This window comes from Camelina sativa, chromosome 14 (genome assembly GCF_000633955.1).
Source record: "Camelina sativa cultivar DH55 chromosome 14, Cs, whole genome shotgun sequence".
Taxonomy (NCBI): Eukaryota; Viridiplantae; Streptophyta; class Magnoliopsida; order Brassicales; family Brassicaceae; genus Camelina; species Camelina sativa.
This window is the reverse complement of record NC_025698.1, coordinates 2,247,357-2,258,657: the sequence shown is the minus strand read 5'-3', so window position 1 is coordinate 2,258,657 and position 11,301 is coordinate 2,247,357. Positions and strand designations below refer to the sequence as shown.

General features: G+C 39.7%; 3 protein-coding genes across 5 annotated transcripts in view; 1 reads left to right on the top strand and 2 right to left on the bottom strand.

Moving 5' to 3' along the window:
- The window catches only part of LOC104739089 (protein transport protein SEC23-like), an 8,160-nt gene extending 2,407 nt beyond the window's left edge, over positions 1 to 5,753 (top strand). The window contains exons 2-14 of one of the 3 annotated variants that reach the window (XM_019236202.1): positions 7 to 705; positions 810 to 983; positions 2,489 to 2,650; positions 2,852 to 2,994; positions 3,149 to 3,224; positions 3,314 to 3,486; positions 3,565 to 3,646; positions 4,102 to 4,179; positions 4,445 to 4,606; positions 4,687 to 4,950; positions 5,035 to 5,139; positions 5,255 to 5,411; positions 5,498 to 5,753. In XM_019236202.1, the coding sequence (XP_019091747.1) occupies positions 7 to 705; positions 810 to 983; positions 2,489 to 2,650; positions 2,852 to 2,994; positions 3,149 to 3,224; positions 3,314 to 3,486; positions 3,565 to 3,646; positions 4,102 to 4,179; positions 4,445 to 4,606; positions 4,687 to 4,950; positions 5,035 to 5,139; positions 5,255 to 5,401 (2,265 nt within the window). In that variant the 3' untranslated portion in view covers positions 5,402 to 5,411; positions 5,498 to 5,753. Of the gene's footprint in view, positions 1 to 6; positions 706 to 809; positions 984 to 1,351; positions 1,700 to 1,803; positions 1,978 to 2,488; positions 2,651 to 2,851; positions 2,995 to 3,148; positions 3,225 to 3,313; positions 3,487 to 3,564; positions 3,647 to 4,101; positions 4,180 to 4,444; positions 4,607 to 4,686; positions 4,951 to 5,034; positions 5,140 to 5,254 lie in introns of those variants that run through there. The other 2 variants (XM_010459339.2, XM_019236203.1) reach the window with 2 other exon arrangements.
- Positions 5,853 to 7,069, bottom strand: LOC104739088 (oil body-associated protein 1A-like). The gene is made up of 3 exons (XM_010459337.2): positions 6,830 to 7,069; positions 6,259 to 6,662; positions 5,853 to 6,166 (listed from the first exon to the last, which is right to left on the bottom strand). The coding sequence occupies exons 1-3, from the start codon at positions 6,973 to 6,975 to the stop codon at positions 5,991 to 5,993; spliced, it is 726 nt and encodes a 241-aa protein (XP_010457639.1). The 5' UTR covers positions 6,976 to 7,069; the 3' UTR covers positions 5,853 to 5,990.
- Positions 7,269 to 11,295, bottom strand: LOC104739087 (synaptotagmin-5). Its single transcript, XM_010459336.1, has 13 exons — positions 11,188 to 11,295; positions 10,975 to 11,079; positions 10,769 to 10,819; positions 10,537 to 10,657; positions 10,010 to 10,131; positions 9,746 to 9,847; positions 9,420 to 9,494; positions 9,063 to 9,142; positions 8,677 to 8,827; positions 8,374 to 8,604; positions 7,994 to 8,272; positions 7,790 to 7,903; positions 7,269 to 7,682 (listed from the first exon to the last, which is right to left on the bottom strand). The coding sequence occupies exons 1-13, from the start codon at positions 11,290 to 11,292 to the stop codon at positions 7,536 to 7,538; spliced, it is 1,683 nt and encodes a 560-aa protein (XP_010457638.1). The 5' UTR covers positions 11,293 to 11,295; the 3' UTR covers positions 7,269 to 7,535.

Sequence of the window (11,301 nt, the reverse complement as noted above, 5' to 3'; positions counted from 1 at the left end):
ACCAAGGTTGAAGCAAGCAAGTGTGTGATCCCTGTCGCTGCTTGTATCTCTCCGATCCGTTACCACCGTGATATTCAATCTGTTGGTTATGCTCCTCTTCGTTGCCGCTCTTGTACCGCTGCTCTTAACCCTTTTGCCCGTGTTGATTTCTCCGCTAAGATCTGGATCTGCCCTATTTGTTTCCAGCGTAATCACTTCCCTCCTCACTACCATGTTATGTCTGAGACTAATCTCCCTTGTGAGCTGTATCCGCAGTACACTACGGTTGAATACACTCTGCCTAACCCTTCTCAGCCTACCGGTGTTGGGAATTTTGATCAGAGTGGTGCTGTTTCTTCACAGCCTTCGCATTCCGTGTTTGTTTTTGTTTTGGATACGTGTATGATCGAGGAGGAGTTTGAGGACGCGAAATCTGCGCTCAAGCAGGCGATCGGGTTGCTTCCGGAGAATGCTCTTGTTGGGTTTGTCTCGTTTGGGACGCAGGCGCATGTTCACGAGTTGGGGTTCTCTGATTTGACTAAAGTTTATGTCTTTAGGGGAGATAAGGAGATCTCCAAAGATCAGATTTTGGACCAGTTGGGGCTTGGTGCTTCTGGCAGGCGAACCCCTGTTGGTGGGTTTCCAATGGGGAGGGACAGTTCTGGCAATTCTGGTGTTAATAGATTCTTGCTGCCAGCGTCCGAGTGTGAATTCACCGTTGATTCGGTCAGTTTTATAAAGTTTTTAGCTTTTCTTCTTATACTGATTGATTTTTGATATTGCATGATGTAATCAAAGCTGATGATGATAAATAAATTTTGGGAGTGTAGCTGTTGGATGAGCTACAGACGGATCAGTGGCCTATCCAGGCTGGACGTCGTCAGTCCCGGTGCACGGGAGTGGCTTTGAGTGTAGCCACTGGACTTCTTGGAGCTTGTTTTCCTGGAACTGGTGCTAGAATCGTTGCTTTAATTGGAGGACCATGTTCTGAGGGGCCAGGCACGGTAACTTCATTTGTTTAATCCCCTTCTCTCTATAGTTGCTGTTACAGTTTGCTTGAGGAAATTGGGGGAAACATTAGCTTTTTAACGATGAAATTGTTCGTTATGATATTGTCTGGTGTAACTTATCATCTATAAACTGTTGTAATGGTTTGGCCAAAAAAAAAAACTGTTGTAATGGTTATGGTGACAGTTGGCCATGATAGTTAGGAGAAGATGAGATGTATATGCTATAGGATGACTAGTTTGTTGCTTAAGCTAGTTTGAATTTTGCATTGCAAGTCTGTTAGGCTGTAATCTTGATCTATGATGAATTTTCTCTTCATCTTGTGCTGAGCTACGTGTGGGTTATGCATCTCCGTNATTCCGTGTTTGTTTTTGTTTTGGATACGTGTATGATCGAGGAGGAGTTTGAGGACGCGAAATCTGCGCTCAAGCAGGCGATCGGGTTGCTTCCGGAGAATGCTCTTGTTGGGTTTGTCTCGTTTGGGACGCAGGCGCATGTTCACGAGTTGGGGTTCTCTGATTTGACTAAAGTTTATGTCTTTAGGGGAGATAAGGAGATCTCCAAAGATCAGATTTTGGACCAGTTGGGGCTTGGTGCTTCTGGCAGGCGAACCCCTGTTGGTGGGTTTCCAATGGGGAGGGACAGTTCTGGCAATTCTGGTGTTAATAGATTCTTGCTGCCAGCGTCCGAGTGTGAATTCACCGTTGATTCGGTCAGTTTTATAAAGTTTTTAGCTTTTCTTCTTATACTGATTGATTTTTGATATTGCATGATGTAATCAAAGCTGATGATGATAAATAAATTTTGGGAGTGTAGCTGTTGGATGAGCTACAGACGGATCAGTGGCCTATCCAGGCTGGACGTCGTCAGTCCCGGTGCACGGGAGTGGCTTTGAGTGTAGCCACTGGACTTCTTGGAGCTTGTTTTCCTGGAACTGGTGCTAGAATCGTTGCTTTAATTGGAGGACCATGTTCTGAGGGGCCAGGCACGGTAACTTCATTTTTTTAATCCCCTTCTCTCTATAGTTGCTGTTACAGTTTGCTTGAGGAAATTGGGGGAAACATTAGCTTTTTAACGATGAAATTGTTCGTTATGATATTGTCTGGTGTAACTTATCATCTATAAACTGTTGTAATGGTTTGGCCAAAAAAAAAAACTGTTGTAATGGTTATGGTGACAGTTGGCCATGATAGTTAGGAGAAGATGAGATGTATATGCTATAGGATGACTAGTTTGTTGCTTAAGCTAGTTTGAATTTTGCATTGCAAGTCTGTTAGGCTGTAATCTTGATCTATGATGAATTTTCTCTTCATCTTGTGCTGAGCTACGTGTGGGTTATGCATCTCCGTATTATATGACCATTTGTCTTGCAAGTATAGTAATAAGAAAAGTGTTTAGGAGCAGAGCACACTTCAAATTTTCCTTGTTACTTAGTTATTTCATATTTGGCCTCTGATACAAAGTTCGTCTTCTGAGTTAGTATTTCCTCTGGCTTCTGCAGATTGTGTCAAAGGATCTATCAGAACCTTTGCGTTCACACAAAGATCTCGATAAAGATGCAGCTCCCTTTTATAAGAAAGCAGAGAAATTTTATGATGCTCTCGCTAACCAATTGGTTAACCAAGGACATGTTCTGGACCTTTTTGCATCCGCACTTGATCAGGTAATTTATTTTCCCTGTATGTTATGATCATGTTAAGGTAATATCTTATCTGCTACAAAGTTTCTATATTGGAGAAGAAGATTATTTTGATTAACTTCCTTGTTGTGCACGCTCTAACTATTCTCAGCAGAGACATTAAATTCTGTTAAAATTTACTTCAATTCGGATGATTATCATATTTTCTGTGTGTTTAAATGTTAGGTTGGTGTTGCTGAAATGAAAGCTGCGGTTGAAAGAACTGGAGGACTTGTTGTTTTATCAGAAAGTTTTGGCCATTCTGTATTCAAGGATTCCTTTAAGCGAGTATTTGAAGATGGCGAACAGTCTCTCGGCCTTTGTTTCAAGTGAGTTGTTGCTACAGACTACTGTTCTTCTTGCTATTTCATTTGTCCATGCATGCAAATCGAGTTTTTCTAAGCATAATATTTGCCGCTTATATTGCATCAAAGTTATTTTCAGTTAGTGACATTCCACTCGTTTTTCAACCTATCATTTCAGTGGTACACTTGAGGTCATCTGTTCAAAGGACGTAAAAATCCAAGGGATTATTGGACCTTGCGCGTCATTGCAAAAGGTTGAAGTTATTCTTACAGAAGTTTATCTTTTTGTCTTTAAATTATGGTAGATAGCTTAGCAGTTATGCTTTTTTGGGAACAACTGCAGAAAGGCCCAAGCGTTGCTGATACAGTTATTGGGGAGGGGAATACTACAGTTTGGAAGATGTGTGGCCTCGACAAAAGTACTTGTTTGACAGTCTTCTTTGATCTTTCTTCTAGTGATCAATCAAGTACTCCTGGAGGTGTAAATAACCAGCTATATCTACAATTTTTGACAAGGTATTCTCTTCATGCAATTTTGGGTTTGTGCATGTTCATCTAAATAGTAGAAATTTGATCTTACATATATAATTGCAGCTATCAAAATCCCAAAGGTAAACCACTACAGCGAGTTACTACTGTTACCAGACAATGGGTAGATACTGCTATTAGTACAGAGGTTAGTATTTTCACGTTCTGAAAATTCTTGCATTCTGCTACTGCATTATGGGTTCTAAAATCAGTTCGGGTGTGTTTCCTTCCTCTAGAATGGTCGAATTGTCCTGGTCCATTGCCTTTGTATTTTTGTCTTTGTTTATTTTGCCTTTTAGAAACACTTGTTAAGCTATTTAAATGGTCGGTGTGAGTATTACATTGGGAACATGATCTGTCTGGCCGAGTGGGTGTGGACAGTTTGGTTGTGTTAAGACAAGTCATTTCCTTGTGTATTAACACTAGTGCTTCGGTTACAACTAGGACTTCATCAATTTGGAGTTTCTTTAGATTTCTGTGTCCAAATTGTTCTTGGTCTTGCATGTTCGTATTCCAGTACTCTTATGGTCTTAACTTGCATTTTTTCTTCTTTGTACGTGGAGTTGTGGACATGGATGCTAATGAGAAGTATTGTGTCTGCAGGAATTGGTGCAAGGTTTTGATCAAGAAACTGCTGCTGTGGTTGTGGCCAGATTAGCTTCCTTGAAAATGGAAACAGAGGTGAATATTATATTGAGTCACTTTCAAAGTTAGATTGTTGAATCCCAATTCTTTGGTGCCTTCTGTTGATTTGCATTTTTGCTAGTTCTTATATATCATCTTGGGGAAAACGAAGAGAAAGATGGTTTGTATGTTGGAACGTGAAACGTTTTTTTATATTAGGATTTTGATTCTTTGATTAGGAACTCTCTTAACCATTGTTTAACTCGGACTTTATCTTTGATTATCAGATTTATAAATGACCACTAAATTATTTATTTCGTAGGAGGGTTTTGATGCTACGCGATGGCTGGACCGGAATCTTATTCGTCTTTGTTCTAAATTTGGTGATTACCGGAAGGATGATCCTGCTTCATTTACTCTAAATCCAAACTTTTCACTATTCCCTCAGTTTACATTTAATCTCCGACGGTCACAGTTTGTGCAGGTAAGTATGACATATGAGAAGCTGTCATCTCTGTAATAACGGTCTTCCATCTTTAAATGTCTTTCTGGTGATATCATCAGGTGTTCAACAATAGTCCAGACGAAACTGCCTACAACCGCATGCTATTGAACCGAGAAAATATTTCAAACGCAGCTGTTATGATTCAGCCATCTCTAACAACTTATTCGTTTAACTCACTCCCTCAACCTGCATTGTTGGATGTTGCTTCCATTGGTGTAGACCGTATCCTCCTGTTGGATTCTTACATTAGTGTCGTTATTTTCCATGGAATGAGTATTGCACAGTGGCGCAACATGGGCTATCAAAATCATCCCGACCACCAGGTAATGACGATGCAAGTTGCAATTGACCATAATATTCAGGAATATTAGCCTTACATGTCTCATTTGATCCCTTTATTTGTTAAGGCATTTGCACAACTTTTGGAAGCCCCTCAAGAAGATGCTCAGATGATCATCCGTGACCGTTTCCCTGTACCGAGATTAGTTGTATGTGATCAACATGGATCCCAGGTTAGTGTTTTAACCCTTTTCATCTCTGAATTTGTAGTGGAATTTTGTAACTGTGGAACACTGGGGTTGCTAGCTTTTACTGACGTTTTGTAATGCGTACGGCAATAATGGACAGGCAAGGTTTCTGTTAGCGAAGTTAAATCCGTCAGCTACATACAACAATGCGAGCGAGATGAATGAAGGTTCCGATATAATCTTCACGGATGATGTTAGTCTTCAAGTCTTCTTCCAACATCTTCAGAAGTTGGCTGTTCAATCTTAAGAACACAGAGGTCTCACTCTCCCCCCCCCACTTCGGTTGAAGATTTGCTTTTGGTATTTTTCGTTCTGAGTGTTCGCTGCAAAACATAATTTACAGACGGCATGAGACAAATACAAATAAAGAAAGATGCAGTCATCGCTCACCCGAATGCCTCAAGTGTCTTAGCTTTTTTATACACACTCATTAACAGACTACGCTTCTGTTTTCTTTCTTTTCAGTGAGGTTTTTGTTTGTCATAGTGATTCAACAAATTTTGTAGTTTCATTTGGTCACTTGTATTATTTTTCTTTTCTTTTCTTTTAAGATTGTAGCTGAAGATATTGTTCTAATTATTTAGTTCTCTCTGTTATTACACAACTACTCGTAGGTTTTTAACGATGTCGTTAAAAGTTCGGTTAATATGATGTTCACCCAAATAAGAACCTTAGGAGTCATGTGAACACGAGAGAAATTTAAAACAACCAGACGCTCATATACTAGTTCAAGAGTCTTTTACAACATATACACATGACCGAGAGCTATATTAACAAAAGCAAAGGTCGGTAGCTACTTTATTTATTATTTCTCAAGTTTGCTATATTTAACCAACTTAGACAAAGACTCTTGGAACAGACTCGACCGGCTTTATGTCAACCTCTCGCACCTCCAACGTCAGCCCTTTGCCTCCTCCATTTGCCAACGGATGGATCCCATGGTCTGGTCCCTTCATATAAGCCCTTGACTCTCTCTCCTTATCCATCGATACTCCAAACTGCTTTTCCGTCTCTGCAAACATTCATTCATAATGTTTGTTATAAGTTTCATGGATTTTCAAATCAAAGAAATAAATAGATCCATAAATGACCAACGTAACTCACCCTTGATCATTTCCGGATAAAGTTGACCGTCTCGAGTTACGGCCATCATGATATTAGGCAAGCCAATGGGGAGCTGATGCCCCAAATCCACTTGCCAGAAATGGTAGACTTTCCCATAAGTCTTAGCGACTTTTTCGAGATCTTGGCGTTGAATTGCTTCGGGAACACCGGGCATGAACAAGAAGCCTCCTTTAACTTCCCACTCGTGAGTGTGCCAAAGCTTCTTCTCATCATCAGGTAATGTCATAAAGAGCTTCTCTGTTACAATGTACTCCAAACCGATCAGACGAGCGTTGGCATCAGGACCGTCGTAGATCAGACACTGACGCATGTCCTCATTGATGTGACCGCAGAAATGGTGGGCCTCCACTTGTCGCGTCATGTCATATGCATAAAAATGAAACCTACAACAAAGGCAAAAACATATGATGTTACTGATCTACTACACAAACTCATGTCAAATAGGCACTACATCTAATGCATGTACTCCACACGTTGTTCACATAGGTTGAATTCTTTTGCGAAAATAATTGTTAAATGAAAAGAAGGATTAACGATTTCAGAAGCGTACGCGCAAAGATGTTGGTGGATTTGGTTAATCGGAGCAAAGCTTTGTACGGCTGAAGCTGCGGTGTCAACCATGGAGGTTCCAGTCTTCGTTGGCTCTCCTGGGACCTTCGGTCCATTTTTGGTAGATAAATGAACTGCCTTCTCCATTACACCAATCAGTTAATTTTCTTTTCTCTGCAAATTCTGTCTGATTATAACTAGCAGCAAGTGAGAACAAGAGACGATGCTTTGTATTAGGTCTCGTCTTAATATAAAGAAGTAGACATGTGCATGGACTAAGACACATGGCAAACATTGAAGGTGTCACCGAGTGTGCGTGGCTTATCTGGCTTCATAGTTTGGGATAATGTAAAGAATTAGTCATAATGTTAGTATGTGTCGACAGATTCAGAAGCTGATTATTACAGTGAAAGCAAATTTGGTGTAGACAAATATGGCGATTACGTGTACACAAGATTTAATGGTAAAAGGTGGGAAATTAATAAGGATTGTGATACACGCGAAACCAAACCCCTTATGAAGCAAAGTAACACAAATATTGTCTAGGGTTTTCGGAAAAGGAGGAAAACTCATATTCGAGTCCATAGCTTCAGGGCTACATGGAGACTCGTCTCTCTCTGTTCGAGTCTCCTCTGTTTGACAAAACAAATCTTTTTGAGGCTACTAGACAAAATGTACATTCGAAGTTGAGAATCTTCCGTTTAAGCTTAGGAATCGCGATAAATTGACTGAGCCATCCACTTAAGATGCAACTGAAGCTTGCCCGCTTTGGACTCGTCTAATGGGTACCAGTCTTTGTATTCCTCTTCCATTATAACCCTTGTCAACGTCAAGATGCATCTCCCAATGTAGTCCTGCCCACAAAGTAAAGCCACAATTTTTCATTTTCCCATGTCCACTGACAACACGATAAGTAATAAACCAAGCAAGAAAAAAACCAGTAGTTGCGGTTTGGTTTTACCTTTCCAAAGGTGTCGTGGTCCCAGACTTCAAGGACTAGCATATCGTGTAACCCGTCTTCAACTACAAAATCAAAAGTCTGGTTCCAAACCGGGTTCAAGCTGTCATTGACGACCTGGTGAAGCAAATTTACCATTAGTTAGATACGAGGACGAAACATCAATAACATGGATGACTCTTTGATGCTATAAATGAGAGGTCTTACCCGAGTTTTGCTCTTGGCACCTGATTTTTTCATCGAGAGAACAACATATGGATCAGCTTTCCCCATCAGATCTTGTATTGGTATCTCTTCTGCAGATATCACTGTCACAGAGAGCACTCCTCTTATAATGACATCTTTTCTTTTACGGCTTGATGCGTTTTCTTCATCTGTCGTATCATTCTTGAGCACCCTCTCTAAGGACGTCATCGATGAAGTGACAAAGGGATTTACGATGCCATTTCCCGAACCATAAGGGATGTAAAGTAGCTCAAGGTGAACCTAAATTACAGATAATCAACGAGAACGAGTATTCATTAGCCTCCACAGATACAAAAATCAAAGCATTTCTAGGTTACGACGGTCTAGATAGCTGATCTAACCTCTCCACGGTTCTTAGTATCTCTCTGGATCTCCAAATCTTTGACTAGCTTCAACCAGACGTCCTTAACTTTACCAGGTTCAAGTTCACAAAGCCGGATTTGGGCACAACCAATTAGCTCAGATGCCTGTATTCCCTCGTCATCGTATATTCTGACCACTAAATGTTGAGTTGACGCATCTTCGACGACAAATTCAAAATGCTCATTCCAGATGGGATTCAGGTCATTATTCTGACGGGAATATATATAAATCAGATCAGTCTGGCAAGTTTAGCATAAAAAGAGAACTACTAGACTACTTACAATTGTCTTGCTTCTCTTAGTCTTTTCTCGCAAAGGACGTATAAACATTTTAGCAAAGGGGTCCGATTTTCCAACTAGATCTTTGTTGGTCAAGTTCTTTGCTTGCACAAGCTTCACCTCCAATGTTCCAACAGGCTTTAGCTCCAGATCGCTGAGAAAAGAAACAGAAAAAAGGCTATAATAGAAATCCCAAACCAGAAAGACAAGCACCATCATTTTGCACTGACACTTTCATAGTGCTATAACACCATAGTCAGAAGTCCAAAACAAAAAAAAAAGAAAGAAAGTTGGGCATATCCTGCACTGAAGTAAGGGTTTAAACCCTCTATAAAAACTTTAAACAGTATATCAACAATTCAAGTTTATGTATTTAATCTGAGGTGTACCTATAATCACCAGGCATAATTGGGATGACCTTCCGAACAGGCCATGTGATAGAATCCTCCACGGCATCCCGAATTGTTTCCTGTTACATATCAACTCACAGGTAAGTGTCAAGACTTGAAACCATTTTGATAGTTCCTTTCTCTTAAGCTCCAGAATGACATAAAGATTTGGCATCAAGAAAATAAATTTAGTGGTGACAGAACAAGGACAAAGATAGTTGGATATTGAAACACATATTAGTTTCCAGATAAGAACGCACGAAATTCTCAGTTGAAAATGTGTTCATTTAGTAACAAGTGAAATACTATTCTGAAGAAAAAAAAGTAGACAATAGGAATAAAAAGTGTAAGCCAAACCTCGATAGCTTCAGAAAGTCCAGGAATTGCTGAAATGTCCCCTCCAACAACCTTAAGGGTGAAGTCCAATTTTTTCTGCAGTACAGAATTGGACGTATAAGCAAAACAACAGACAAAACTGATCATAGCTAGTCGACGTATAAGCAAAACAACAGACAAAACTGATCATAACTAGTCGAAGATTTTGTGTCATCACAGCTTTATTCAATCAAGCACACACATGCCGGTAAACACAAGGATGCAACAAGATTAAGCAAAAGTAAAAAAATTGTGGACACTCTTAGCCAATTACAGCTACAGCTTGCATAGCTTCAGAGGGCACCAACCTTTTCTCTCAGAGAAACACTGACAGCTCCAAAGCAAGGAAACTCATCAACTAGTGGCCTAAAAATCAGCCTGAAAACACCAGTGAATCCAATATTTTTCACCTAGAAAACAGAGAATACGAAATCAGTTGTAGTCAGCTTATCATTGGTCAAAATAGAAAGATTAAAAATAATCATATGGTGTAAAATCAGATCTCAAACATCAAATCTCACAGTATATAGAAGTAAGCAGTCAAGAGAAAGCATGAGGCACATATACTGTACCTGAACTGGAAGAGATACACCAACTAGGGTCTTGATGCCAAGTACAATATTTGGATTTCCATCCCACTGCATATCAAGTTCCATAGTCACTCCATTTTTATCACCGTCGATAATGGAAACACCTAACGAACATCAAGGGGCACAAGTAGACTCTTAAGAAACAGCAAAATGATCGTTGGAGAAGATGGCTCCTCTTTTTGCAGACTTTAATACACAATCCACAGAAATGTAAAGAAAGATACTGCTGCTATTACTTTTTGAGTCGAAGTTAATTCCACTTCTCATTCATTTATTCAATTGAAAATTTCCCCTTTGACATGATCTCAATGATATCACAGAAAAGTAGGTTTAAAGGTGGGAGACACGTAAAAGTAAAGTTCTTGACTAACTACGTAAGCTCAAGATTTCTGTGTACTCAACTAAACTGAAAAATTCAGGGATTCTACCGCAAACCTAACATGAATCAATTGCAATTAAATCACAACACAAATTTTTACATAACAAAACAGAGATGAACAAAACTATACCTGTAAACTGAGGCGCCACAGTACCGAGAGTAAGCTTAGAAAATGTCAAGGAGGCCACTACGGCAGGTCGATATTGCTCGAGAACAGGCTCGACGGATGCTCTTATAAGATCAGAGGCTGCCTAAACACCGATGAATCAAGAAACAGAAGACAAAAAAACCCTCAAATCAAAAACAATATCTTCATTCATAATACAAATAACATGTCTCTAACTGACAACAACAAAAGATACCTCATCAACATAAGGCCAGATCTTTGTCAAGTGATGGTTGAGCCAAGTCAACTGAAGTAAATTAATTAAAACAAGAATCAGTCCCCAAGTATATGACCAAATTTTACAACTTTCGTGTCTAACAATTCACAAAAGGAGAAAGATAAGCAAACACATCATTAATAAATTACGCAAACAGAAAAAAAGGAAGGAAGGTAGGAACTCAACTTCTGACGCTCGGAGAAGACAACCCAGGAAGGATAAAACTCAGGAGGCAAAAGCTTCCTCGAATCCTCAACAGTCATCCTCGCAAAAGCAGCCACCGTATTCGCCTGATTAACAAGATACAAAAAATCTCCATGAGCTGACCAAAATCGAGTTAAAAAATAAAAAAAAAAAAAGCCAATTTGATTGAGTTGGGGAGGGAGGGTCTCTCTCACAAGTTGAGAGCGAAGCTTGGATCGAGAATTCTCCAACTTGACAAAACCGATGATGATAGCGATTCCGACAACGAGTCCGATTACAATTCCGACTATGAACCCCATTTTTTTTTT

Coding starts and splice junctions, on each gene's coding strand:
- LOC104739088 (XM_010459337.2), bottom strand. CDS start 6,975: ATGGAGAAGGCAGTTCATTTATCTACCAAAAATGGACCGAAGGTCCCA. Junction 6,663..6,829: donor ATCCACCAACATCTTTGCGC/GTACGCTTCTGA, acceptor CCTTTGTTGTAG/GTTTCATTTTTATGCATATG. Junction 6,167..6,258: donor TTATCCGGAAATGATCAAGG/GTGAGTTACGTT, acceptor GAATGTTTGCAG/AGACGGAAAAGCAGTTTGGA.
- LOC104739087 (XM_010459336.1), bottom strand. CDS start 11,292: ATGGGGTTCATAGTCGGAATTGTAATCGGACTCGTTGTCGGAATCGCT. Junction 11,080..11,187: donor CCAAGCTTCGCTCTCAACTT/GTGAGAGAGACC, acceptor CTTGTTAATCAG/GCGAATACGGTGGCTGCTTT. Junction 9,143..9,419: donor GACTTTCTGAAGCTATCGAG/GTTTGGCTTACA, acceptor GATATGTAACAG/GAAACAATTCGGGATGCCGT.